The sequence below is a fragment of the Pelophylax lessonae genome (assembly GCF_965119305.1).
Source record: "Pelophylax lessonae genome assembly, chromosome: 13".
NCBI classification, from domain to species: domain Eukaryota; kingdom Metazoa; phylum Chordata; class Amphibia; order Anura; family Ranidae; genus Pelophylax; species Pelophylax lessonae.
Window position 1 is genome coordinate 174,327,916 of NC_138780.1, and position 24,741 is coordinate 174,352,656.

Here is a 24,741-nt window from a genome sequence, read left to right on the forward strand (position 1 = left end):
CAGGCGCTGACACTCTGCATCATCTCCTGACTGTGACCGGGATATTGCCCTGAGCTCGCGGGTGTCCGTGAGCTCAGGGTGGAAAGCGGGAGTCTCCCGCGACTTGCGGGAGACTTGAGATGTCTGGCCTAAGGGCCTGCCTAGGAGAGGAGACCACTCCAGAAAGGTCAGGGGATCAAGGAGCTAGCTCACACCAGGAGTGTATCAGGAAAGGGGGTGCCGTGTAGTGAACCCCGAAGATTAGGAACAAAGGGGGTGCCAGGAAGGGCCCTGAAGTTGTTCAGCAGTATAGTACAGTTTACCTCAGGAAACTCAATTATTCTACTTCACAGCCAAGTGAAACAGCGGCCTAGCCGTGACTAGAGTTACTCAGTGTTGCTCAGCATTTTCAAGTCGTCCCAGCCAATTATGCATAGTGTAAAGTTGGAGTATCCCACTCATTCCCTTCTCCCATCCAAGTTCTAAATAAAAACACAAAAACCAATGCTACCGGACTGTTTCCTGACAGAGCTAAAACACTTGGGAAAAGTTGAACCGTCATGTTGTTGCTAATGGTAACCCAGGGGAACATGTAACCAGCAGCTCCCAAGGGAGTAGTGCTACACAAGCATAGTAATCTTGTGGTCAACAACCGGACCAATTCATTGGCTGCAGGAGGAACATGGAGGGCATTGGTTTCTCCTGTCCAGGTGTTGAAGGGGGCTTTACGGCCCCCTGGAGCATGGAGCCTGGTCGCAAAGGCGACCCCTGTAGTTACGCCCCTGAATAGTAGCCCTAGAAGGATTGAAATGACTATCCTTTCAAATGTGGGAATGATTTATTTTAAAAACAGCAATTAATTTTATATAAAATAATTCATGCTGAGGGAAGTACTATTAATATTCTTCTGCTAAATTAACAAATGGCAGAATTTGCCCAAACTAAAGATGGCAAACATCTTGGCATGACAACAGCAACGTGGTAACAATGGGAGCAAAACGGTGTTGTCAGCCATTTTTATTGTGGGCTCACGGAGCCAGCAGTGCAGCGCTGAGAACCCACACTAAAAATGGCTGACAAGCGTCTCAACATGGCAGCAGCAACGTGGTAAATGGGAAAAGGGGGCGGGGCACTCAAAAACCAAAGCAGCTTCGTAAGTGGGCATCTTTCTTTTTCCATGTCCAATCACCTCCCAACATCTCCATATCCAACCAGCGCGACGAGGAACAAAGGGGCATCGAGGCTTTGCTGCCTCTGCCTTTCCTCATTGGTCAGCCAGTCATGCGGGACACAATTGGCTGAACCTCGCACGCTCCTGAATGGCCGAGGCGCCTGCATTGACACGGTTTCCTATTGGTTAAACGGAGGTTTCTCTATGCCCGCGCTCTATGATTGGCCAGGCGGGGCGGTTGCGCACTGACGGCGTGTGGAGAGCTGTCTTCCAGCCGCAGGTAGCCGGGCACCATGTTCCGCAGGAAGCTGCAGGCTCTGGATTACCACAACCCCTCCGGCTTCAACTGTAAAGGTGAGGTGTGAGGGAGGCTGGCAGGGTTACCCAGAATCCTCAGCGCGGCCACATGGTGGGTCAGGGGGCCACACAGTGATTGGGGAGTATGGAGGCCAGGAGAGCCTGACTGCCCCTCCATTGTGTCACACAGGGGGGGGGGGGGGGGGGGGATGTGCAGCTGTGCATGGGAGCCAATCACATTCCAACTACAGCTTCTCCAAGGAAGACCACACTAATCCTGGGAGCTGATTGGTTACCATACACAGCTTCACCCCATCCTGCCCCCCCCCCCCCCCAATTATACTAAACCATCCCCCACTGTCCCAGCATGAGGGCGATCCTGCCAGGAGTATTTACCTCTCATAAAAACCAGACCCACCCCCCCTTCATAGTGTCACAGATCACCCCCCCCCCCTCCCCTTCATTATGTCACAGATCATCACCCCCTCCCCTTCATGGTGTCACAGATCATCACCCCCCCCCCTCCCCTTCATGGTGTCACAGATCCCCCCCTCCCCTTCATGGTGTCACAGATCCCCCCCCTCCCCTTCATGGTGTCACAGATCCCCCCCCCTCCCCTTCATGGTGTCACAGATCCCCCCCCCTCCCCTTCATGGTGTCACAGATCCCCCCCCCTCCCCTTCATGGTGTCACAGATCCCCCCCCCTCCCCTTCATGGTGTCACAGATCCCCCCCCCTCCCCTTCATGGTGTCACAGATCCCCCCCCCTCCCCTTCATGGTGTCACAGATCCCCCCTTCTCCCCTTCATGGTGTCACAGATCCCCCCCCCTCCCCTTCATGGTGTCACAGACCCCCCCTCCCCTTCATGGTGTCACAGACCCCCCCCCTCCCCTTCATGGTGTCACAGACCCCCCCTCCCCTTCATGGTGTCACAGACCCCCCCTCCCCCTCCCCTTCATGGTGTCACAGATCCCCCCCCTCCCTTTCATGGTGTCACAGATCCCCCCCCTCCCCTTCATGGTGTCACAGATCATCACCCCCCCTCCCCTTTATTATGTCACAGATCATCACCCCGCCCCTTTATTATGTCACAGATCATCACCCCCCCCCTCCCCTTCATGGTGTCACAGATCCCCCCCTCCCCTTCATGGTGTCACAGATCCCCCCCCTCCCCTTCATGGTGTCACAGATCCCCCCCCCCTCCCCTTCATGGTGTCACAGATCCCCCCCCTCCCCTTCATGGTGTCACAGATCCCCCCCCTCCCCTTCATGGTGTCACAGACCCCCCCCTCCCCTTCATGGTGTCACAGACCCCCCCCCCCCCTCCCCTTCATGGTGTCACAGACCCCCCCCCCTCCCCTTCATGGTGTCACAGACCCCCCCCCCCTCCCCTTCATGGTGTCACAGACCCCCCCCCCTCCCCTTCATGGTGTCACAGACCCCCCCCCTCCCCTTCATGGTGTCACAGACCCCCCCCCTCCCCTTCATGGTGTCACAGACCCCCCCCCTCCCCTTCATGGTGTCACAGACCCCCCCCCCTCCCCTTCATGGTGTCACAGACCCCCCCCCCTCCCCTTCATGGTGTCACAGACCCCCCCCCCTCCCCTTCATGGTGTCACAGACCCCCCCCCCCTCCCCTTCATGGTGTCACAGACCCCCCCCCCTCCCCTTCATGGTGTCACAGACCCCCCCCCTCCCCTTCATGGTGTCACAGACCCCCCCCTCCCCTTCATGGTGTCACAGACCCCCCCTCCCCCTCCCCTTCATGGTGTCACAGACCCCCCCTCCCCCTCCCCTTCATGGTGTCACAGACCCCCCCTCCCCCTCCCCTTCATGGTGTCACAGATCCCCCCCCCTCCCCTTCATGGTGTCACAGATCCCCCCCCCCTCCCCTTCATGGTGTCACAGATCCCCCCCCCCTCCCCTTCATGGTGTCACAGATCCCCCCCCCCTCCCCTTCATGGTGTCACAGATCCCCCCCCCTCCCCTTCATGGTGTCACAGATCCCCCCCCCCCCCTCCCCTTCATGGTGTCACAGATCCCCCCCCCTCCCCTTCATGGTGTCACAGATCCCCCCCCCTCCCCTTCATGGTGTCACAGATCCCCCCCCCTCCCCTTCATGGTGTCACAGATCCCCCCCCCTCCCCTTCATGGTGTCACAGATCCCCCCCCCCTCCCCTTCATGGTGTCCCAGATCACCTCCCCCTCCCCTTCATGGTGTCCCAGATCACCCCCCCCCTCCCCTTCATGGTGTCCCAGATCATCACCCCCCCCCTCCCCTTCATGGTGTCCCAGATCATCACCCCCCCCTCCCCTTCATGGTGTCCCAGATCATCACCCCCCCCCTCCCCTTCATGGTGTCCCAGATCATCACCCCCCCCCTCCCCTTCATGGTGTCCCAGATCATCACCCCCCCCCTCCCCTTCATGGTGTCCCAGATCATCACCCCCCCCCCTCCCCTTCATGGTGTCCCAGATCATCACCCCCCCTCCCCTTCATGGTGTCCCAGATCATCACCCCCCCCCTCCCCTTCATGGTGTCCCAGATCATCACCCCCCCCCCTCCCCTTCATGGTGTCCCAGATCATCACCCCCCCCCCCCTCCCCTTCATGGTGTCCCAGATCATCACCCCCCCCCCTCCCCTTCATGGTGTCCCAGATCATCACCCCCCCCTCCCCTTCATGGTGTCCCAGATCATCACCCCCCCCTCCCCTTCATGGTGTCACAGATCATCACCCCCCCCCTCCCCTTCATGGTGTCACAGATCCCCCCCCTCCCTTTCATGGTGTCACAGATCCCCCCCTCCCCTTCATGGTGTCACAGATCATCACCCCCCCTCCCCTTTATTATGTCACAGATCATCACCCCGCCCCTTTATTATGTCACAGATCATCACCCCCCCCCTCCCCTTCATGGTGTCACAGATCCCCCCCCCCTCCCCTTCATGGTGTCACAGATCCCCCCCCCCTCCCCTTCATGGTGTCACAGATCCCCCCCCCCTCCCCTTCATGGTGTCACAGATCCCCCCCCTCCCCTTCATGGTGTCACAGATCCCCCCCCTCCCCTTCATGGTGTCACAGATCCCCCCCCTCCCCTTCATGGTGTCACAGATCCCCCCCCTCCCCTTCATGGTGTCACAGATCCCCCCCCTCCCCTTCATGGTGTCACAGACCCCCCCCCCCTCCCCTTCATGGTGTCACAGACCCCCCCCCTCCCCTTCATGGTGTCACAGACCCCCCCCCTCCCCTTCATGGTGTCACAGACCCCCCCCCCTCCCCTTCATGGTGTCACAGACCCCCCCCCTCCCCTTCATGGTGTCACAGACCCCCCCCCTCCCCTTCATGGTGTCACAGACCCCCCCCCCTCCCCTTCATGGTGTCACAGACCCCCCCCTCCCCTTCATGGTGTCACAGACCCCCCCTCCCCTTCATGGTGTCACAGACCCCCCCCTCCCCTTCATGGTGTCACAGACCCCCCCCTCCCCTTCATGGTGTCACAGACCCCCCCTCCCCTTCATGGTGTCACAGACCCCCCCTCCCCTTCATGGTGTCACAGACCCCCCCCTCCCCTTCATGGTGTCACAGACCCCCCCCTCCCCTTCATGGTGTCACAGACCCCCCCTCCCCCTCCCCTTCATGGTGTCACAGACCCCCCCTCCCCCTCCCCTTCATGGTGTCACAGATCCCCCCCTCCCCTTCATGGTGTCACAGATCCCCCCCTCCCCTTCATGGTGTCACAGATCCCCCCCTCCCCTTCATGGTGTCACAGATCCCCCCCCTCCCCTTCATGGTGTCACAGATCCCCCCCCTCCCCTTCATGGTGTCACAGATCCCCCCCCTCCCCTTCATGGTGTCACAGATCCCCCCCCTCCCCTTCATGGTGTCACAGATCCCCCCCTCCCCTTCATGGTGTCACAGATCCCCCCCCCTCCCCTTCATGGTGTCACAGATCCCCCCCCTCCCCTTCATGGTGTCACAGATCCCCCCCCCCTCCCCTTCATGGTGTCACAGATCCCCCCCCCCCTCCCCTTCATGGTGTCACAGATCCCCCCCCCCCCTCCCCTTCATGGTGTCACAGATCCCCCCCCCCCTCCCCTTCATGGTGTCACAGATCCCCCCCCTCCCCTTCATGGTGTCACAGACTCCCCCTCCCCTTCATGGTGTCACAGATCCCCCCCTCCCCTTCATGGTGTCACAGATCCCCCCCTCCCCTTCATGGTGTCACAGATCCCCCCCCTCCCCTTCATGGTGTCACAGATCCCCCCCCTCCCCTTCATGGTGTCACAGATCCCCCCCCTCCCCTTCATGGTGTCACAGATCCCCCCCCTCCCCTTCATGGTGTCACAGATCCCCCCCCTCCCCTTCATGGTGTCACAGATCCCCCCCCCTCCCCTTCATGGTGTCACAGATCCCCCCCCCTCCCCTTCATGGTGTCACAGATCCCCCCCCCTCCCCTTCATGGTGTCACAGATCCCCCCCCTCCCCTTCATGGTGTCACAGATCCCCCCCCCTCCCCTTCATGGTGTCACAGATCCCCCCCCTCCCCTTCATGGTGTCACAGATCCCCCCCCTCCCCTTCATGGTGTCACAGATCCCCCCCCTCCCCTTCATGGTGTCACAGATCCCCCCCCTCCCCTTCATGGTGTCACAGATCCCCCCCTCCCCTTCATGGTGTCACAGATCCCCCCCCCTCCCCTTCATGGTGTCACAGATCCCCCCCCCTCCCCTTCATGGTGTCACAGATCCCCCCCCTCCCCTTCATGGTGTCACAGATCCCCCCCCCCTCCCCTTCATGGTGTCACAGATCCCCCCCCCTCCCCTTCATGGTGTCACAGATCATCACCCCCCCTCCCCTTTATTATGTCACAGATCATCACCCCCCTCCCTCCCCTTTATTATGTCACAGATCATCACCCCCCTCCCTCCCCTTCATGGTGTCACAGATCATCACCCCCCCCCCCTCCCCTTCATTATGTCACAGATCATCACCCACCCCCCCCCCCCTTCATGGTGTCACAGATCATCACCCCCCCCCCCCCCCTTCATGGTGTCACAGATCATCATCCCCCCCCCCCTTCATGGTGTCACAGATCATCATCCCCCCCCCCTCTCCTCCCCTTCATGGTGTTATATAGCTACATCGGTTTGCCCAGGAGCAGCTGCCTGCCGGGTGGTTGTAAAGCGGTTAAATAACAAACATTGCTGCTCTGCGGAGTGACGCCAGTTTGTTGGCCAATTGTTTTGCACGGAGTGGGCCCAAACCTCCTCTTCTGGGGTCCCCCGCCGCTGCTCCTGGCATCTTCTCTTTTCTGAGTGCCGATCCTGAGCTGGGCTGTGTGTGTCTAATGACACACACACAGTGCGGCTCACCCCGGCTCACTCCTCACTTTGACAGCAGCAGCTCTCAGTGCTGCCTCCATGTCCTGTGAGGCTCTCAGGCACAGCACTGGATCAATATTGGTCACGGGTGAATATATAGGGGGGCTGGGGGAGCTGACCATGGCAGTGTTTTTACCTTAATTCAGAAAATGGGTAAAAAACCTTTTAAGCCTTTAGAACCACTTTAAGAATTCATACAGAGTGCCCCATTCTATACAGACTATAGTTCGTCACTGTAACATTGTTTTTTATTTTTGCTCCACAAACTTCCACAAGGGGGCGCTGTGTGCATATTAGTTTTTTGTCACAGCTGATTTCCTTTAAAATATATACACTGTACACCCACACTCTATACCAGGGATCCTCAAACTGCGGCCCTCCAGCTGTTGTAGAACTACACGTCCCATGAGGCTTTGTAAAACTGACATTCACAGCCATGACTGAGCATGATGGGAATTGTAGTTCCTGAACAACTGGAGGGCCATAGTTTGCAGACCCCTGCTATACACTCTACTGCCTTTACACATACATGAACTTTAACGGCATCCCAGTCTAAGCCCCCTTTCACACAGGCGGACCGCTCAGATCCACCTGTCAGTTTTTTTGGCAGATCTGAACGGTCACCCCATGCATCTCTATGGGGCATCAGATGGCAGTGGAGACATGTCTGCTGACATCCAATCCGATCCGTCAAATCTGGACAGATGGAAACCCTATTTTCCATCCGTCGGATGAGAACGGACTGACGGTCCGTCCGTTCTCATCCGATTCCCCCATAGAGATGCATGGGGACCTGACAGCTGTGTCTGCACACAGCACGGAGAACAGCTGTCATCCTCCTGCTCAGCGGGGGATCGGTGGATCGATTCCCCCGCTGAGATAAACAGAGTCTGTCCGGACTCCTGTATGAAAGAGCCCTTAGTCTGTAGGGTTCAATATTGAGTTGGCCCACCCTTTGCAGCTATAACAGCTTCACCTCTTCTGGGAAGGCTGTCCACAAAGTTTAGGAGTGTGTCTATGGGAATGTTTGACCATTCTTCCTGAAGCGCATTTGTACCGTCAGGCACTAATGTTGGATGAGAAGGCCTGGCTCGCAGTCTCCAGTCTAATTCATCCCAAAGGTGTTCTATTGGGTTAAGGTCAGGACTCTGTGCAGGCCAATCAAGGTCCTCCACCCCAAACTCGCTCATCCATGTCTTTGTGGACCTTGCTCTGTGCACTGGTCCAAATAATTTGGTGGAGGGAGGATTATGGTGTGAAGTTGTTTTTCAGGGGTTGGGCTTGGCCCCTTAGTTCCAGTGAAGGGAAATATTAAGGCGTCAGCATACCAACACATTTTGGACAATTTCATTCTCCCAACTTTGGATGGCCCCTTCCGGTTCCTACATGACTGCGCACCAGTGCACAAAGCAAGGTCCATAAAGATATGGATGAGCGAGTTTGGGATGGAGGAACATGACTGGCCTGCACAGAGTCCTGACCTCAACCTGATAGAACACTTTTGGGATGAATTAGAGTGGAGACTGCGAGCCAGGACTTCTTGTCCAACATCAGTGCCTGACCTCACAAATGCACTTCTGGAAGAATGGTCAAATATTCCCATAGACACTCCTAAACCTTGTGGACAGCCTTCCCAGAAGAGTTGAAGCTGTTATAGCTGCAAAGGGTGGGCCAACTCAATATTGAACCCTACGGACTAAGACTGGGATGCCATTAAAGCTCATGTGTGTGTAAAGGCAGGCGTCCCAATACTTTTGGTATTATAGTGTATGTGTGTGTGTATGTGTATATATATATAGATAGATTTAATTTGCTTTTGTGTAAATGTTTATTCATTTATGTTTATATTCTTTCTGTTTTAGTTTGTCATTTTATGTTTCTGACTATTTAGGCCAACACTTGTCTTTGGTGAGAAGGAAGCTTTGCTGACGTTGCTCCCTGACTAATGTGTCCTGTTTATTCTATCTCCTCTCACAGACGAAACAGAGTTTCGAAACTTTATTGTTTGGTTAGAAGATCAGAAAATTAGACACTACAAAATAGAAGATCGGGGGAATCTAAGAAATATCCACAACAGTGAATGGCCCAATCAGTATGAGAAGGTATACATATATGTATTGTGTAATGGAACAGAATGCATGGAACTCATGGTTGGTTTTCAGAGGGAGAGGCAGACTTGTACAATTCTATCCAGAAGAAATTGCCACAGGAGACTGTGCCGTACATCTGCTGCCGTACCTCTCTTCCACCAAAGTGGGTCTTTGTGCTCACTTGTAACAGTCTAAATCAGGGCTTGACAAATTTGCCTGAAATCTAGGAGCCAGCTAAAAATGTTAGGAGCCAGTTTTTTTTTTTTTTTTTAAACTAACAACCAAGCTTTAGTTAACCACTTTACCACTAGAGCATTTTGCTGTCTTACGTCTGGGCCACTTTTTGCGATTCGACTGTAACTGACAATTGCGCGGTCGTGCGACGCTGTACCCAAACGAAATTTACGTCCTTTTTTTCCCACAAACAGAGCTTTCTTTTGGTGGTATTTGATCACCTGTGCGATTTTTACTTTTTGCGCTATAAACAAAAAAATGCGTTTATTTTGAAAAAATAATATTTTTCACATTTTTTTATATGAAAATCCCCCCCAAAAAGATGTAAAAATCAATTTTTTTTTTTTTTAAATTTTTGGCCAATTTGTTTTCTGCTACATATGTTTGGTAAAAAAAATCGCGATAAGCGTATTTTGATTGGTTTGCGCAAAAGTTATTGCGTTTACTAACAAAGGGAAAGATTTCTGTCATTTTTGGTGTTTTTTTTTTTTAACGAGTAATGGCGGCGATCTGCGATTTTTTTTTTTTTTTTTTTTTTTTTCCGGGACTGCGACATTGCGGTGGACAGATTGGACCCTTGACTGACATTTTAGACACTTTTGGGGGTACCAGTGACATTACTGCAGTAATCAGTGCTATAAATATGCACTGTTACTGTAAAAATGACACTGGCAAGGAAGGGGTTAATTTTATTGGAGAGGGAGGGGTTAATGTAGTCCTGGTGCTTACTGACGTGTGGGGGGGGAGGTGACTGTGTGAGACAGGGACAGATCGGATGTCCAGCTATGCTGAACACTCCGATCTGTCAGTCCCTGTCACTGAGGAGATCCGCCCGCTCTGTTTACACAGGCGGGCTGATCTCCACACTAGATCCCCGACGATCGGGGCAGAGCAGCGGCGATCGCCGCTGCTCCTCCCCTGGCCCGACTCCCGCTGTGAATGAAACCAGCGGGAGCGCGCCTCCTACAGGGGAGGAGTCTGGCGACGTAGGTCTACGTCGTTGGACGGGAACGAGCCACTTTGCCGCAGTACTATTACAGTACTTAGCGGTAAAGTGGTTAATAAAACGGATACTAAATTTACACATAAATATGACTAGAAACCTGCTCTCCTCTATAGCGCAATTGGATGGAAACAGACTGTCTGTCTCTTTCCATCCGCTGCCATCTGATCCAATCCACGGTCGGGATGGATAGAAAATGGAACAACCATCCGTCTGTTTTTGGCAGACAGGATCAGATGGCGGCAGATTACCACTCCATAGAGGAGAGTGAAGGGTCCGATCAGGTCTGTCTGAAAAACTGACAGGCGGACCTGATCAGACAGCCCGTGTGAAAGGGGCCTTCAGCTGTGGCATGGCGATGAAGGGGGAAAAAAAAAAAAAAAAATTATATATATATATATATATATATATATATATATATATATATATATATATATATATATATATATAATTTTTTTTTTTTTAATAATAATTGAAAAAAACAAAAAAAAATATTTATTTTTAATTAAAAAATAAATTAATAGTAATTACCACACTCCCTGTCCACTTACCTTTAAGTAAAGGTAAGTGGACAGGGAGATGAAGCCTGCAAAAACTTCCCTCTCATCTCCTCTTGGGAAGGAGATGGGAATGCATTGAGAACAGGCAGTGGAAAGTCATTACTCCCTGCCACCACAAGAGGGCGCCAGTTCCCCATTGGAAGCCTCTCTCACTCACAGAAGAAGGCCGAAAAGCCAGGGCCTCAATTTTTGGACGGCGTAGAAGTCCATGCACTCGGGGAGGAGGTGGGGGCGCAAAAGGGACAGGGCACCCCAGGCGCCAGGTCGCTAATTCTAGTCGCAAATGCATTGTATGCTCCACTGAAAGATTTCAAGGGCACTCGCGGCATTTCTATTTATTGAAACAAAAGTAGCAAAGGCTAAATCTACTTAGATTTTAAGCGTTTTTAGCTTTTGCCACTTTGTTTAAATAAATAGAATAGATGCTGTAAGTGCCCTTGAGTATACATTGTTCAATGTATTTATGGGAACTGTTCTGCTTTCACAGCAAAGGAGACTGTGTGCATGGTTCTGCACTGCAGCTAATTCCTGGTTTATAAGGGAAGTATGAAAAGTTTACTACCTAATGTAGATGTGATCCTTTCGGCCTCATTCACACCGATGTACCTGTACATACATCCAATGCGGGGGGCTTTCTGTGCCTGCAAGGGATGCACCGGTGTTCTGTGCATCTGTTTGCAGGATGCAACATGCAGGTCCATTGGGAGGCAGTGATTCTTGGAGAGGTTGATCCCAATTTGCCATGGGTGCATGTCCCTGAACACAGTGTCAGGTCATGGGACCCGCTCGGGTTTCAAATTGGGACCAGTGTCTGTGCAGCTGCTGTGTCCCAATAGACATGAATGGGACTGCCTGCATATGGATGTACGGAACACCTGTGCACCCCATAAGGAGCAAAGACAGGCGCCCTTTCCACGGGTGTACACATGGGTTCCACTATGTGATTGAGACCTTAACTGATTGACATTGGCTGCCAAAGCACAATCCTGTTTTAAATAGCCAATTTTCATTTATTTTCATAAAAATACTTTTTAGCCCCCCCCCCCTTTCATCTCAGTGCTGCTGATCTTTTCTGGAGCCTTTGCAGCCTCTTGCTGTCCAGATTCACTCCTGGCTGTGTGGCATTTCTCAGGGGCATGTTCCTATTTATTGTGACATCAGTAGACATGTCTGCATAGTCAGTGTAAGGCATCTGTAGGGCTCATTCACACAAAATTGTTCATTTGCAGTACATTGATGCACACGGTGAGGTGAGTAGAGTGAAAGGGTAACTCCTTTTGTGGGGGTAAATAAAATAGCAAATTAAAAAAAAAATATTAGTATATAAACTGCTCAAAAAAAGGAACCCTTTGAAAACACATCAGATCTCAATGAGGAGAAATCACCTACTGGATATCTATACTGGTATGGACTGGGTAATGTGTTAGGATCTATACTGGTATGGACTGGGTAATGTGTTAGGATCTATACTGGTATGGACTGGGTAATGTGTTTGGATCTATACTGGTATGGACTGGGTAATGTGTTAGGGAGGAAAGGATGCCACATCATTTGTTGGAAATGGAAATTATAAACCTACAGAGGGCTGAATTAAGACACCCCGAAAAAATGATGCAGCAGGCTAGTCCATTTTGCTGAAAGTTTTATTGCAGCAACTCGCAATTGTCCTCAGTAGTTTGTATGGCCCCCCACGTGCTTGTATGCATGTCTAATGAGATGACGGATGGTGTCCTGGGGTATTTCCACCCAGATGTGGACCAGGGCATCACTGAGCTCCTGAACAGACTGAGGTGCAACCTGACGGCCTCGGATGGACCGAAACCTAATGTCCCAGAGGTGTTCTATTGGATTTAGGTCAGGCGAGAGGGGGGGGGGGGCATTCAATGGTATCAATTTCTTCATCCTCCAGGAACTGGCTGCATACTCTCATCACATGAGGCCGGGCATTGTCGTGCACCAGGAGGAACCCAGAACCCACTGCACCAGCGAATGGTAGTAAGGGTGCCATTGTCTAGCCTGTAGAGGTCTGTGCATCCTTCCATGAATATGCCTCCCCAGACCATCACTGACCCATCACCAAACCGGTCATGCTGAACGATGTTACAGGCAGCATAACGTTCTCCATGGCTTTCACGTCTGTTACATGTGCTCAGGGTGAACCGGCTCTCATCTGTGAAAAGCACAGGGCACCAGTGGCAGACCTGCCAATTCTGGTGTTTAATGGCAAATGCCAATCAAGCTCCATGGTGCCGGGCAGCGAGCACAGGGCCCACTAGAGGAAGTCTGACCCACAGGCCACCCTCATGTAGTCTGTTTGATTGTTTGGTCAGAGACATTCACACCAGTGGCCTGCTGGAGGTAATTTTCTAAGACTCTGGCAGTGCTCATCCTGTTCCTCCTTGCACAAAGGAGCAGATACCAAACCTGCTGATGGGTTAAGGACCTTCTACTGCCCTGTCCAGCTCTTCTAGAGTAACTGCCTGTCTCCTGGAATCTCCTCCATGCTCTTGACACTGCTGGGGGAGACAGCAATCCTTCTGGCAATGGCACGTATTGATGTGCCATCCTGGAGGAGTTGGACTGCCTGTGCAACCTCTATAGGGTCCAGGTATTGCCTCATGCTACCAGTAGTGACACTGACCCTAGCCAAATGCAAAACTAATGAAAAATAGTCAGAAGATGAGTAGGGAATAAATGTCATTGGCCTCCACCTGTAAAACCATTCCGGTTTTGGGGGTTGTCTCATTGTTGCCCATCTAGTGAACCTGTTAATTTCATTAACACCAAAGCAGCTGAAATTGAACAACCCCCTCTGCTACTTAACTGACCAGATCAATATCCCAGGAGTTGAATTGACTTGATGCTATACTCTGATTAAAAAGTGTTTCTTTAATTTTTTGAGCAGTGTAGAATTGCGAAACACGTCACGTTGTAATTTTATTTTATTAAATATACCTTTCCTTCTCAGTCTGCAGCTCTGTAATTTTCTGTAAAGTGCAATATGGCCGCCTGGAGGTGTTCTGTGCACAGAACGCCCCCCAGAAACATCATTTCCTGCTTGTGTGATTGGCTCATTGATTTTCCCAGAAGTCTGCACTAAAGTTCAGGTCCGATTTCAGCAGGGTGAGTTTGATTTACCGTATATACTTGAGTATAAGCCGAGTTTTTCAGCATGTTTTTTTGTGCTTTCTCTGCATTCTCACCCTAGGCTTATACTCGAGTCAATGATTTTTCCCATCTTTTTGTGGTAAAAGTAGGGGCCTCGGCTTATACTCGGGTCGGCTTATACTCGAGTATATACGGTAAATCACTAGTAAAAAGTCTTGATTTAAATCAACTCGATTAAAAGAGCGACAGTCATCTCTGTCCCAATGCGGCTCCTCCTCTGACCAGCTGATTCACCCACGGTCTCATTCACTTTAATGGGACAGCTGGTGATGCGGCAGTGACACAAGGTGAGGGATGTGGTGGCAGCAGGTGAGTGGATGTCTGTTAAGAGGCGCTTTCATGATGGATGTGAAATGACCGGTGCTCTTTAAATGTAAGGACCCATTCTTGCTGCTAGTTAGTGTGAAATTGTGTGAATGCGTCAATGCAGCGCATGTTATCTCAGCCTGTAGAGCTTGGATTCATTTAACCGGTTGCCGACCGCCGCAAGTACATATACTGCGGCGGTCAGCCCCGGCCAGGCAAAGTGACGTATGGGTACGTCACTAGCCTGTCACTGGCTTGTGAGCCAATAGCGGGCAAGTGCGCGCCCGCCCCGGCTCGTTCCCTAAGAAGTCCGCCGGTCACTTGCGATCGTGCGCCGTGAAGGGAGAAAGGCAGGCGGCTAATGTAAACAAAGCCGCCTGTCATTCTCCCCTGTGTAAAAATGGAGATCAAACGGTTCTACTATGTAGGACCGTTGATCTCTGTTCTTACACTAGTAGCCATGTCCAACCACAGTTAGAAACACGCCCCTAGGGACATACTTAACCCCTCCTTCCCCAATAAAGTTAACCCCTTCCCTGCCAGTGTCATTTTTACAGTAACAGTGCGTATGTATAGCACTGATTACTGTAGTAATGTCACTGGTACTCCCAAAAGTGTCAAGGGTCCGATCTGTCCGCAATGTCGTAGCCCCGCAAAAAAAATCGCAGATCGCCGCCATTACTCGTTAAAAAAAAAAAACAACAAAAATTACAATCTTTCCCTTAGTTAGTAAACGCAATAACTTTTGCGCAAACCAATCAAAATACACTTGTGATTTTTTTTTTTTTTTTTTTTTTTTTTTTTTTAACCAAACATAGGTAGCAGAAAACAAATTGGCCAAAAATGTTAAAATATTTTTATATTTTTTTGTGGGGGAATTTCGTATAAAAAAATGTGAAAAATATTGTTGTTTTTGCAAAATTTTCGCTCTTTTTTTTTTTTTTTGTTTATAGCGCATGATTAAAAAAATTGCACAGGTGATCAAATACCACCAAAAGAAATCTCTGTTTGTGGGAAAAAAAGGACGTCAAATTAGTTTAGGTACAGCGTCGCACGAGTCACGCAGTGCCGAATCGCAAAATACCCCCTGGTCAGGAATGGGGGGTAAAATCTTCCGGGGCTTAAGTGGTTAAAGGAGTTTACCCAAATTATTGCAGAATATACAGCCTCAGGCTAAATAACTAAGCTCCATTTCATGTTGAATAAACTAAATAATTTGTCCTAAATAGAAAACTATCTTTAGATAGATTTTTACTCCAAAAGAATTTTATTAAAACTTTTTTTTTTTTTAATCCACCCTGGATTTCAGGCATCCCCATGCGATTAGACAGGATTCACACTACTTTCCTGTCCAAATCACATGCCATTCTTTGCAGTGTAATTTGAGCCCAATTATTTTGTATGGGCTCGAATTGCACCGCAAACGTATCGGTACCTGGTATTGGCGAGTAGTTAAAGCGGTAGTATCCCGCTTTTTGACACTTTTACCTACAGGTAAGCCTATAATAAGGCTTACCTGTAGGTACAAATAATATCTCCTAAACCGGCATGGTTTAGGAGATATTTACAGTGCATGCAGCCGCTCTCGCACTCTGAAGGTCCGGGGGGACCTTCAATTAAGTTGCCGGGAGCTTGCCGGAAAAAAATCACTCCTGCGCGCATGCGCGGGAGTGACGTCATCGCGGCTCCGGCCAATCATCGCGCCGGAGCCGCCGAACCCGGAAGAGACGGCGAGGGATCATGGCAGCGCCCGCATCGATGTCCGGGGGTCCGTGTCGGGGCTTCGTTCTAAGGTAAGTTACACATAATGGGCTAGTATGCGATGCATACTAGCCCATTATGCCTTTGTCTTGCAGGTTTTTTTTTTTTTGTTCTAAGGGTTTACAACCGCTTTAATCGAAAGTATCAGTACTCAAACTCGTCGGCAAATAAAATAAAAAAAAAAAAAAGGTATTGGTGCAACCCCCGAATACACTGTATTACCTCCTCACTTGTAGGATGCTGGGACGGCTGTTTTTTCTTATTGCACACCTGAGACTGATCAGTTGATAATGAAGACATCATTTCCCACTTAGCAGTCAGACTCTCAACAATTGCAGGTTAATGTGTTTAATTAAAAAATAAAATAAAATGTAGTCCTCTCTTCTTCACTGATGTGTACCTTTAAAATAATTTGATATTCCCTCCCCAGTATTTGAAAGATGTCTCGTGCCCCTTCAAGCCTCAAGAACGTCAGGAAGGAATAGATTGGCTTCTGGGACTTGCGGTACGCCTCGAGTATGGTGATAATGGTGGGTGATTTTCTTGTTTTATACATAAAGTTTTTCAGTTTTGTACTGAGTGTGGAAGCTTAGAGCGGTTTGTGTCCACTGGAGAGATTTCCTCCTCCTTCCTGGTCAGTGACAGGAACTCGGGGTTGATGAAGTACAGCCAGAGCTTTTTTTGGCCATACTTCTATGGATCACAGAAGTGCAGTTTCGTTCTGCACTCCTGTGTCCCCTTTTTAGAGAACAGCGGGATAAAGTCCACTTTCCGCTGATGTCACATTGCCAGTCCTGGCTTGGGAAAGATCCTGACTTTACAGTCAGGATCCCCCCAGATGCCTGGACCCAGCAGCTGGCTAAGCCTCTATCAGCGAGCCCCTGAGAGCCTGAGCTAGCCGCTCTCACCTGTCCACAGCCAAGCGCTCTAATGGGCCATAGACACTATAAGATTTTCTGAAGACTTTTTCCTTTAGACTTACCAAAACCATATAATATGAGGTCAAACCTAAACACTTTCAGTTTGTATGCAATCTGGCAGACCCTTACACTACATAGAAAAGGTAAATCTGAAGGAAAAAGTCTTCAGAAAATCTTAGTGTGTATGGCCCTTAAGTGAACGCTGGTAGGGGAAGAGCAGAGAGCCGGTGACTGACAGTCTCCGACTCTCTGCAGCCTGAGGACTGAGAGCTGATCGCTCCGTATTCCATTTGGTTTCGGCAGGAATCCTGAACTTCTATTTTGAATTTCTCCAATTGGGACATTGCAGCAGAGATGTATATGCACTACATTATCAAAAGTATTGGGACGCCTGCCTTTACACATGAACTTTAATGTCATCCCAGTCTAAAGCCTCGTACACACGCGTTGATAGTTGGCCGTGAATTTTCGGCCAACGTCTGATCGGCCGATTTTCGGCTTGGTAGTATGATGCTTTTGACAACCGACTCCGACTTTCTCTATCGCTCATTGACAGACGTAGTCTTCTTGATTCTCAAGAGCTGGGTTATGTTGTCTCCGCAGGAGTAGGACTAGGCAGAATGACAAAACGTTCTGGCTCCACCCTAGGGGGCAGTCCCTGAGGGTATATCCTCCCTCTCTCTGCTACAGGGAATCAGTTTTTTTCTGTCTAGTCAGGAGTAAGGACCTAAGTTCCTTGCTGGGATCTTTTGGTCCTGGCAAGACTTTTTTTCTTTAAGAAAAAGACATTTTTTAGGTAGTTTTCTCCAGTGTTTTTTTCCTGTGAGATCTTCAAGCAAAAATGCCGGACTGGGCGACACTTGTGGTCACCCCAGCCGGCCTACGAGCGCGTGCAGACCAGGCATTGCGCTTGGTCGGCCGCGACATATTCAAGTAAGTATGCGGGGCCGGGCGACGGGCTGGATGTGAGATCCAGTGGTCACCCCGGTTTCTGCCTAAAAACGCGTGCAGACCAGTGCGCTGAGTCGGCCGCGACGGAGTCCCAGTAAAGGGACTGACTTTGCGAGTTAAAAGCTCGCTTGGACGCCAGGACCAGAGAGTCGAGGCGTCCACAAACCCCCACCTCGGTGGAGAGGGTATTATGAAGAGAGGGTGCCTGTCGGTTCGGTATGGTGAGTAAAACGTTCCCTTTTTTTCCTCATTTATGAGGCAGTATATATTATGGGCCCCTCCATATATGATCAGTATATATCTGACACTTACAAGTCCCCCTTGTAATACAGCATGTGTTTGTGGGAAGTGGACTTGGTTCAAGAGCTAACACTCTACCCAGCAGACTGTAACATTACAGCAAACATAGGAGGTATAATCCTACCTTATGTGCAGTGTATCTCTGTAGATCCATATGTCACCTCTCAGCAGAGTGCAGGTGGATGTGCTGGGAAGACGATATCGGCGGTCCGCCGCCATTTTGCCGTAGACCGAATGTATGTATGTCCTCAGGTCACGCCGGCCGCCATGTTTTTGGAGTCTTATGTCTCTTCTATGGGGGCGGCCATGTTTTGTGAGCCCAGCTTCCTCGTGTAGGGCTGGGAACGCCCGAAGGCGTACACAGGGGGCGGAGCCACGCCTTCTGCCCGGGAAAAAGCAAACAGCTCCTTCCAGTCTGTGTAAGACAGACGCTGGCTGCAGTTTGTTGGAAACTGCACTGCATCGGTTGGTGAGCCTTGGGGGTCCCTCTCTCTCTCTCTGGGATCGAGAAGCAGGTACTCTGAGGGGCGCTATTGCGCTAGGGGGAGACACACAAAAAAAAAAAAAAAAAAAGAGTTTTTTTGTTTATTGCTGGCAAAAAGTGTCCTGTATTAACATGGACCCTGCCACTCATGTATCTCCTCCGGATCCCCTCGAGGGGTCTGCGGGATCCTCCAGCACCCCATTGACAATTGAATCTTTGTCAGCCATTATGGAAACTTTTGTGTCCCGGGTGGAAGTGGCTTGTCAGGGACAGGGCGCAAGAAAGCGACCCCCGCCTAACCCCTTATTATCTGAAACCTCGGATTCAGACTCTGAGCCTATTTCTGCAGTTGCAGGTACTTCATCTGGTATTGGTGTCTCGGGTCCTGTCTCTTCAGACAGTGAGGAGGATGTTTCGGCATCTGCCATAGCCCGAGAGGAAGCGTTGGTAAACGCACTCATTGTATCTGTTCAAGAGACTTTTAATATTTCCAAACGCATTGACAGGCGTTATCCGTTTGAGGAAACCCTTATTAAGAAATGGACAGAACCACCTGTGGTGGATTCACCAATTGCTAGATTGAATAAAGCCACGGTTATTCCTTTAGAAGACGCTCCGTCTTTTAAAGATCCAGTGGATCGCAAGATAGAAGCTATGTCTCGCACCATGTTTTCCTTGATTGGATCAGCTTTCAGGCCAGTAATTGCTATTGGTCTGGTTTCGCAGGCTGTAACTGAATGGACCAAGTGGTTACGCCGGGACTTAGAAGAAGTCCCTCAGGCGGTATCAGATTTGTTGGAACAAATGATACAGGGGTTACAGTTTGTATGTGATGCGGCGTTAGACGCCACTCCATTAATGGCGCGAGCATCAGTCTCAGCAGTGGTTCTCAGGCGTACACTGTGGCTAAAAGGTTGGATAGCCGACCAAGGTTCCAAAAAAGCATTGGCTAATATCCCCTTTTCAGGAGAACGTCTATTTGGAGCCAACTTAGATGAGATCATTAAGGATCTCACCGGTGGAAAAAGCACCTTTTTACCGCAAAATTTTAAAGGTAGAGGAACTCGTCAAAGACGAGGGCCTTCTTTTTCTGCTCACAAGAGGTTTTTTCGTCCAGCGGGTGAAAAAACGAAGTCCTCCAAGGTTCCTACAGGAGGCGTCAGGGGTCGTTGGTCGGGCAAGCAAAAGCCCGCCCCCTCCAGACCTGAAGATAAACCATCCAAAGCCTGAAGGTGCGCCCCCACCCATAACTGGGGTGGGGGGACGTCTTCGCCGGTTCCCGGATCCATGGGTTTCCAGAATCCCGGACAAATGGGTTTGCGAAGTCATAAAGTCAGGGTACAAGATCGAGTTTCGATCTCTCCCACCGGCGCGATTCTTCCCTTCCAATATCCGACTATCTCCGGATCGTCTAGAAGATCTGCGGAGAGCAGTCACAGATCTACTACAACAAGGAGTGGTAGTCCACGTTCCTTGGACAGAACGGTTTCAAGGGTTTTATTCAAACCTGTTTACAATACCCAGGAAAGAGGGCAAAGTGCGTCCAATTCTGGACTTAAGAGCACTCAATTCTTTCGTCAACATAAGAAGATTCAGAATGGAGTCCATTCGCACGGTAGCAGCCTTCCTGCATCCAGGGGATGTCCTAGCGTCCATAGACATCAAGGACGCCTATCTTCACATTCCCATTTTCGCAGGACATCAGCGTTTTCTACGCTTTTCCGTAGAGGAGAACCACTATCAGTTTGTGGCGTTACCTTTCGGTCTCGCCACGGCTCCGCGGGTCTTCACAAAAGTGTTGGCCCCAATGTTGGCACTTCTGCGCCAAAGAGGTATATCGATTCTAGGTTACCTAGACGATCTTCTGCTTCATGCAGAGTCTCCTCAGACCTTGCTACAAAACATAGAAATTACTATGATTTCTTTACAGGAATTCGGGTGGCTGGTGAACCAGCAAAAGTCTTTTCTGGTTCCCACCCAGAGGCTCGAATATCTGGGTCTAATTCTAGACACAGTCAGGACAAGAGTGTTTCTTCCGGTAGGGAAACTTCGAAAGATTCAATCAGCAGTCCAGTTGTTACTGTCCAACAACTGGTCTTCCCTTCGGACTTGCATGAGGGTTCTGGGGTTGATGGTGGCTTCCTTCGAAGCAGTCCCATTTGCCCAGTCCCATACCCGAATTCTTCAGCAAGAGATTCTCCTCAGATGGAATCGGAATCCGGAATCCCTGGACAATCAGATACGATTGAGCAAACAGACCAGAGAGTCTCTGGTTTGGTGGCTTCGGTCTCCAATGCTCAGCCAGGGAAAGTCATTTCTGCCAATATATTGGACGATAGTGACCACGGATGCCAGTCTATCCGGATGGGGAGGAATTCTCGGTCAATTATCTGCCCAGGGACTTTGGTCCCCGGAAGAATCCAGATTACCGATAAATGTATTGGAACTGAGAGCGATCAGACTTTGTCTGATTCACTGGACCGAGCAGCTCCAGGGCAGCCCGGTTCGGATCCAGTCGGACAATGCCACGGCCGTGGCTTATGTCAATCACCAGGGGGGCACCAAGAGTGTCCGAGCGGCCAAGGAAGTGGCTTGCATTCTTCGCTGGGCGGAACGATTTGTTCCAGCAATCTCTGCGGTGTTCATTCCGGGGGTGGAGAATTGGCAGGCAGATTATCTCAGCCGTCAGACCCTGGATCAGGGGGAATGGTCCCTCCATCCAGACGTTTTCCACCAATTGTGCCTACGGTGGGGCACCCCGGATGTGGATCTGTTGGCATCACGATTCAACAGGAAAGTTCAGAGATTCGTGGCTCGCTCCCGCGATCCTCTAGCAGAAACCGCAGACGCACTGATCGCCCCGTGGGGGCAATACCAGCTAATATATGCCTTCCCTCCTCTCGCGTTACTGCCAAGACTTCTTCGCAGGGTAGAGGAGGAAGGAATCCCAGTAATCCTGGTAGCTCCGGACTGGCCTCGTCGAGCTTGGTACGCCGACATGGTCAGACTGGTGGCGGACGTCCCGTGGAGACTTCCTCTCAGAGAGGATCTACTGTCTCAGGGACCGATCTTCCATCCTGCTTTACGATCGCTGGCTTTAACGGCCTGGCTATTGAGACCCAGGTGCTGAAGGACAAAGGTTTGTCAGCTTCAGTTATTCCTACTCTAGTTGAAGCAAGGAAAGCGACTTCCAGAAAGATTTATCATCGCACATGGAAGTCCTACATTGCATGGTGTGAACCTTTAGGGTTCCGTCCTCGGTCTTATTCGATTAGTCGAATATTGGCTTTTCTGCAACAAGGGGTTGAGCAGAAACTGGCCTTGAGTACTATCAAGGGTCAGGTCTCAGCATTAGCCATCTTCTTTCAGAAGCCTTTGGCTACTCATTCCTTGGTGCGGAATTTCATCCAGGGGGTGCGACATCTGGCTCCGCCAGTGCACGCGCCGTTACCCCCCTGGGATCTTAATTTAGTGTTGTCGGTTCTTCAGAAACCTCCCTTTGAAGATATTAGGGAGATTCCTCTACCCACGTTGTCCCAGAAGGTGGCCTTCTTGGTGGCTATTACTTCTGCACGCAGGGTGTCAGAACTGGCCGCATTATCTTGTCGTTCACCATATCTGGTGGTTCATAGAGATAAGGTGGTTCTTCGTCCGAATCCATCCTTCCTACCAAAAGTAGTTTCAGAATTTCATCTGAATGAAGAAATTGTATTACCTTCCCTGTGTCCTAAGCCCAGTCATCCTCGGGAATTTGCTTTGCACTCCTTGGATGTGGTCCGGGCGATCAGGGTATACTTGAAAACGACAGACTCGTTTCGCAAGACGGATTCACTTTTTGTGATCCCAGATGGACCCAAAAAGGGGTTGCCTGCATCGGCCGCGACCATTTCCAGATGGATCAGACAGACGGTAGTGCAGGCTTATTCTATTAAGGGTCGGGAGCCCCCGTTCCCTGTTAAGGCGCACTCCACTCGGGCACTTAGTGCGTCATGGGCCTTTCGCCATCAGGCGTCAGTGGTCCAGGTGTGCAAGGCGGCTACCTGGTCGTCGGTGCATACCTTCTCTAAACATTATAAGGTTGATGTAATGGCATCGTCTGATGCCTCATTTGGCCGCAAGGTTTTGCAGGCCGCAATTTGAGGAGACCAGTGGTCTACCTCGAGGGTTTTTTTCCGTTGGAAATTTTTTTCTTTAGTCTCATTCTTTGTTTATAATGAGCCTTTAAAACTTCTAGTTTGGCACCGGTTGGGCCTACTAGATTGGATTTGATTTGTCAATCCCACCCCTCATTTGTGGCACTGCTTCTGGATGTCCCAGCTCTTGAGAATCAAGAAGACTACGTCTGTCAATGAGCGATAGAGAAAAATGGATTTTTGTAAGAACTTACCGTAAAATCCTTTTCTCTTAAGCTCATTGACAGACGTAGTACCCGCCCCTCTATTATTGAGTTGGGTTGGGTTAATTTCTCTGTACTGCTTTAAACAGAACTGATTCCCTGTAGCAGAGAGAGGGAGGATATACCCTCAGGGACTGCCCCCTAGGGTGGAGCCAGAACGTTTTGTCATTCTGCCTAGTCCTACTCCTGCGGAGACAACATAACCCAGCTCTTGAGAATCAAGAAGACTACGTCTGTCAATGAGCTTAAGAGAAAAGGATTTTACGGTAAGTTCTTACAAAAATCCATTTTTTCGGCCGAATAAAATCTGGTGTGCAGGTTATAAAATTTTTGTTGGCCGTCAACACAACGGCCGATTTTCGGTCAGTCAGTACAGATTTCGGCAGGCAGAAATCTGATGAGCAAGACTGGGCATGCTCAGTGAAGAAAAAACACACGGAAAGTAAACCAGCACATGACATCACTTCTGAAGTTGATTTTTGTTGGCCGAGAAAATTTGCGTGAGGTCTAGGCACATTCCAACCAACAAAACACAACTTGGACAAAAGACGGCCGATCGGTCGGCCGATAATCGTTGCGTGTACGAGGCTTTAGTCCGTAGGGTTCAATATTGAGTTGGCCCTCCTTTGCAGCTATAACAGCTTCATCTCTTCTGGGAAGGCTGTCCACAAGGTTTAGAAGTGTGTCTATGGGAATGTTTGACCATTCTTCCAGAAGAGCATTTGTGAGGTCAGGCACTGATGTTGGACAAGAAGGCCTGGCTCGCAGTCTCCACTCTAATTCATCCCAAATGTGTTTCTATCGGGTTGAGGTCAGGACTCTGTGCAGGCCAGTCAAGTTCCTCCACCCCAAACTCACTCATCCATGTCTTTATTGACCTTGCTTTTTTGTGAAGTGGCCCAAATCGTTTGGTGGAGGGGAGATAATGGTGGGGGGTTGTGTTTCAGTGTTTGGGCTTGGCCCCTTAATTCCAGTAAGGGAATTATTGAGGCGTCAGCATACCAAGACATATTGGACAATTTCATGCTCTGAACTTTGTGGGAACAGTTTGGGGATGACCCCTTTCTGTTCCAACATGACTGCACACCAGTGCACAAAGCAAAGTCCATAAAGACATGGATGAGCGAGTTTGGGGTGGAGGGACTTGATTGGCCTGCAATCTGACAGAACACCTTTGAGATGAATTAGAGTGGAGACTGCAAGCAAAGCCTCCTTATCCTCATCGGTGCCTGACCTCACAAATGCACTTCTGGAAGAATGGTCAAACATTCCCATAGACATTCCTAAATAAAGCTGCTGTTGCCTGGTAGGGCTAAGCTGTAAACATCAACAATGTGCAGGCAGCAGCCTAGGCACAGAATCACCTTGGCGTTCAGTCATTCTGGATGACTGAATACTGACATCGTTTGTGCTGCCGCTGACTACACTTTCGATGTTTACATTTCCTTCATAATGAGTCATTCATTCAGCTAAACCAAGTCGATGAAGAAATCTGCACTGCCAGCAGTTGCTTGAATACCTGAAAAGTCATTACATCTGATAGGGAGCAGGGACTGGCCGATTATTCTCCACCTGCCTCCTTTGATATTTTAATTCGTGGAGCCGGGTGGTGTCAATGGGGCCAACCAGGGGCGTAACTGCAGGGGTTGCAATTGCAACCGGGCCCCATGCTCCTGGGGGCCTGTGCGGCTCCCCTATACACCTGGATAGGAGGGGCGGCGGGGGCAGCATGTAGAGAAATC

At 50.3% G+C, this 24,741-nt stretch overlaps 1 protein-coding gene across 1 annotated transcript in view; it reads left to right on the forward strand.

The window, feature by feature from the left end:
• Positions 1-1,356: 1,356 nt before the first annotated feature.
• The window catches only part of RTRAF (RNA transcription, translation and transport factor), a 46,762-nt gene continuing 23,377 nt past the window's right edge, over positions 1,357-24,741 (forward strand). Inside the window, exons 1-3 of the mRNA XM_082242691.1 lie at positions 1,357-1,504; positions 8,804-8,928; positions 16,379-16,478. Coding sequence (XP_082098817.1) covers positions 1,444-1,504; positions 8,804-8,928; positions 16,379-16,478 — 286 coding nt within the window. The 5' untranslated portion in view covers positions 1,357-1,443. The remainder of the gene's footprint in view (positions 1,505-8,803; positions 8,929-16,378; positions 16,479-24,741) is intronic.